The sequence below is a fragment of the Danio aesculapii genome, chromosome 24, assembly GCF_903798145.1.
Source record: "Danio aesculapii chromosome 24, fDanAes4.1, whole genome shotgun sequence".
Classification (NCBI taxonomy): Eukaryota; Metazoa; Chordata; class Actinopteri; order Cypriniformes; family Danionidae; genus Danio; species Danio aesculapii.
This window is the reverse complement of record NC_079458.1, coordinates 41,920,252-41,922,751: the sequence shown is the minus strand read 5'-3', so window position 1 is coordinate 41,922,751 and position 2,500 is coordinate 41,920,252. Positions and strand designations below refer to the sequence as shown.

At 37.2% G+C, this 2,500-nt stretch overlaps 1 protein-coding gene across 1 annotated transcript in view; it reads left to right on the top strand.

The window, feature by feature from the left end:
- The window catches only part of LOC130218269 (piezo-type mechanosensitive ion channel component 2), a 92,706-nt gene that overhangs the window by 26,640 nt on the left and 63,566 nt on the right, over positions 1–2,500 (top strand). The window contains 2 exon segments of the mRNA XM_056450410.1: positions 1–30; positions 1,574–1,821. The exon segment at positions 1–30 is cut by the window's left edge and continues 144 nt beyond it. Coding sequence (XP_056306385.1) covers positions 1–30; positions 1,574–1,821 — 278 coding nt within the window.

Below are 2,500 nucleotides of genomic sequence, written 5' to 3'. Positions count from 1 at the left end.
GGCCGACAAACAGAAGAGCACCATCTCCAGGTACAGCGCAGCCTCAGTCATTCACAAAATGATGCTCATTTGGATTTAACATTCTGTTAGTCAGATTGAAAGTTTTCAGATGGACTGAGATGTGTGAGCTGTACCATGAAGACAGATTAGCTGGTTATCCATTTAAGTTTCAGTTTAGTTTGCGTCAATTCTGTGGTTTAGGTACTATGAAAGAAGCCCGTCTTTAATTGCTCTATATCGCCATTTGTTTTTTACACTGCTCCGGGGCAGGTTATGTTCTGGTTATGTTCAGGTTACGTTCTGGTTATGTTCAGGTTATGTTCTGGTTAGGATCAGTTTATGCTCAATTGTGTTCAGGTTACGGTCTGATTATGTTCAAGTTATGTTCTGGCTGTGTTCAGGTTACAGTATGTCTGTGTTATGCTTTGGTTTTGTTCTGGTTGTTTTCAGTTTATGTTGTAGTTGTGTTCAGGTTATGTTCAGGTTGTACTATGGTTAGTTCTGATTATGATCAGGTTATGCTCAGCTAATTGTCAGGATTTGTTTTAGTTGTGTTCAGGTTACATTTTGGTTATCTTCATGTTACATTCTGCTTATGTTCAGGTTATGTTTATGTTATGCTCATGTTATGCTCTGGTTATTTTCTGATTGTGATCAGGTTTTGATCAGTTTATTCTCAAGTAGCGCTCAGGTTTTCTTCAGGTTACATTCTGATTATGATCAGGTACCTTTCTGGTTATTTTCTGGTTGTTCAGCTTCTGTTTTGGTTATGCTCAGGCAAAGCTTAGGGTGTGTTTTGGTTTTGTTCTGGTGGCATTCTAGTTATGTTCTGGATATGTTCATGTTATGCTCTGGTTATTTTCTGGTTGTGTTCTGGTTATGCTCAGGTTGTGTTTTGGTTTGTTCATGTTATGTTCTGGTAATGTTCTGGTTATGTTTATGTTATGCTTTGGTTTTGTTCAGGTTATGTTCTAGTAATGCTCTTATGTTCATGTTATGCTTTGGTTTTGTTCAGGTTATGTTCTAGTAATGTTCTGGTTATGTTTATGTTATGCTTTGGTTTTGTTCAGGTTATGTTCTAGTAATGTTCTGGTTATGTTCATGTTATGCTCTGGTTATTTTCTGGTTGTGTTCTGGTTATGCTCAGGTTGTGTTTTGGTTTGTTCAGGTTATGTTCTGGTAATGTTCTGGTTATGTTTATGTTATGCTTTGGTTTTGTTCAGGTTATGTTCTAGTAATGTTCTGGTTATGTTTATGTTATGCTTTGGTTTTGTTCAGGTTATGTTCTAGTAATGTTCTGGTTATGGTTATGTTATGCTTTGGTTTTGTTCAGGTTATGTTCTAGTAATTTTCTAGTTATGTTTATGTTATGCTTTGGTTTTGTTCAGGTTATCTTCTAGTTATGTTCTGGATATGTTCATGTTATGCTCTGGTTATTTTCTGGTTGTGTTCTGGTTATGCTCAGGTTGTGTTTTGGTTTGTTAAGGTTATGTTCTAGTAATGTTCTGGTTATGTTCATGCTATGCTTTGGTTATGTTCAGGTCAATATTCTTGTTTGTGTCTTGATGTTCAGGCTGGTTCATTTGGATGGCAGTCTGGTGGACATTTCCATGATCAAACCCACATTTAACTCCACAACCGAGGAAGAGGTGGTGAAGCAGGAGGATGAGGAGGATAATAATTATGATTATGAAGATGATGACGACAGAGTGGAGCTCGAGGAAGAGGAGGAGGATGTGAAACAGACTGAAGAGCAGAAGATGGAAGAGTCATTCTTCACCTGCCCGATGACAGCAGATCCAGTGCTGGAGCAGACCTCAGGTACACTCACACTCTATGATGCATGTCATCAGAAATGACTCTGTTTTGCAAGTGTAAAAAAAATAGCAATTATAAAGTAAGTATTATTAATAGAGTTGGCATAGCGGGAATGCCAACGTCACTACCGTTTGTGCCACCTTTCTCTCTATCTTCACTTATTTTTGCTTGATTTAATGTTGATAAGTTGCTGTGTAAGGTTTTTCACCTCTGATAGGTTTAATAATCCTGATCTGAAGTTTTATATACTGCCAATTAAACATGCAGAGGCCGATAGGTTGACCACCCGCTCCATTTTGCACTGTAAAGCACAGTATTTTCTCCCAAACATCGCATATAGTAAAAATATCCAACATTGTCTTTTGGTTTAAATGTTTTATTACGTAAATATGCATGAATTCTTGCGTCTCTATTCTTTTATGATGTAGCTTGTTTATCTATTTGACAGACCGCTGTCTAAAATGCACAGCGGGTGATTCCCTGAACTGAAATTACATGTAAAATAGAGACATTGTGTTTCAGTGTGCTGTAATTGTGTTTTCTGGATGAACACAAAGGACATGAATGATCTGACAGGCAGAATATATGTTGTGATTAAGTTAGAGGTTATGTTTTAGTGTTGGTAATGTCACACGTTGTCACACACAAACTTAACTGTTCCACATTTAGTTTGTTTTGTGAT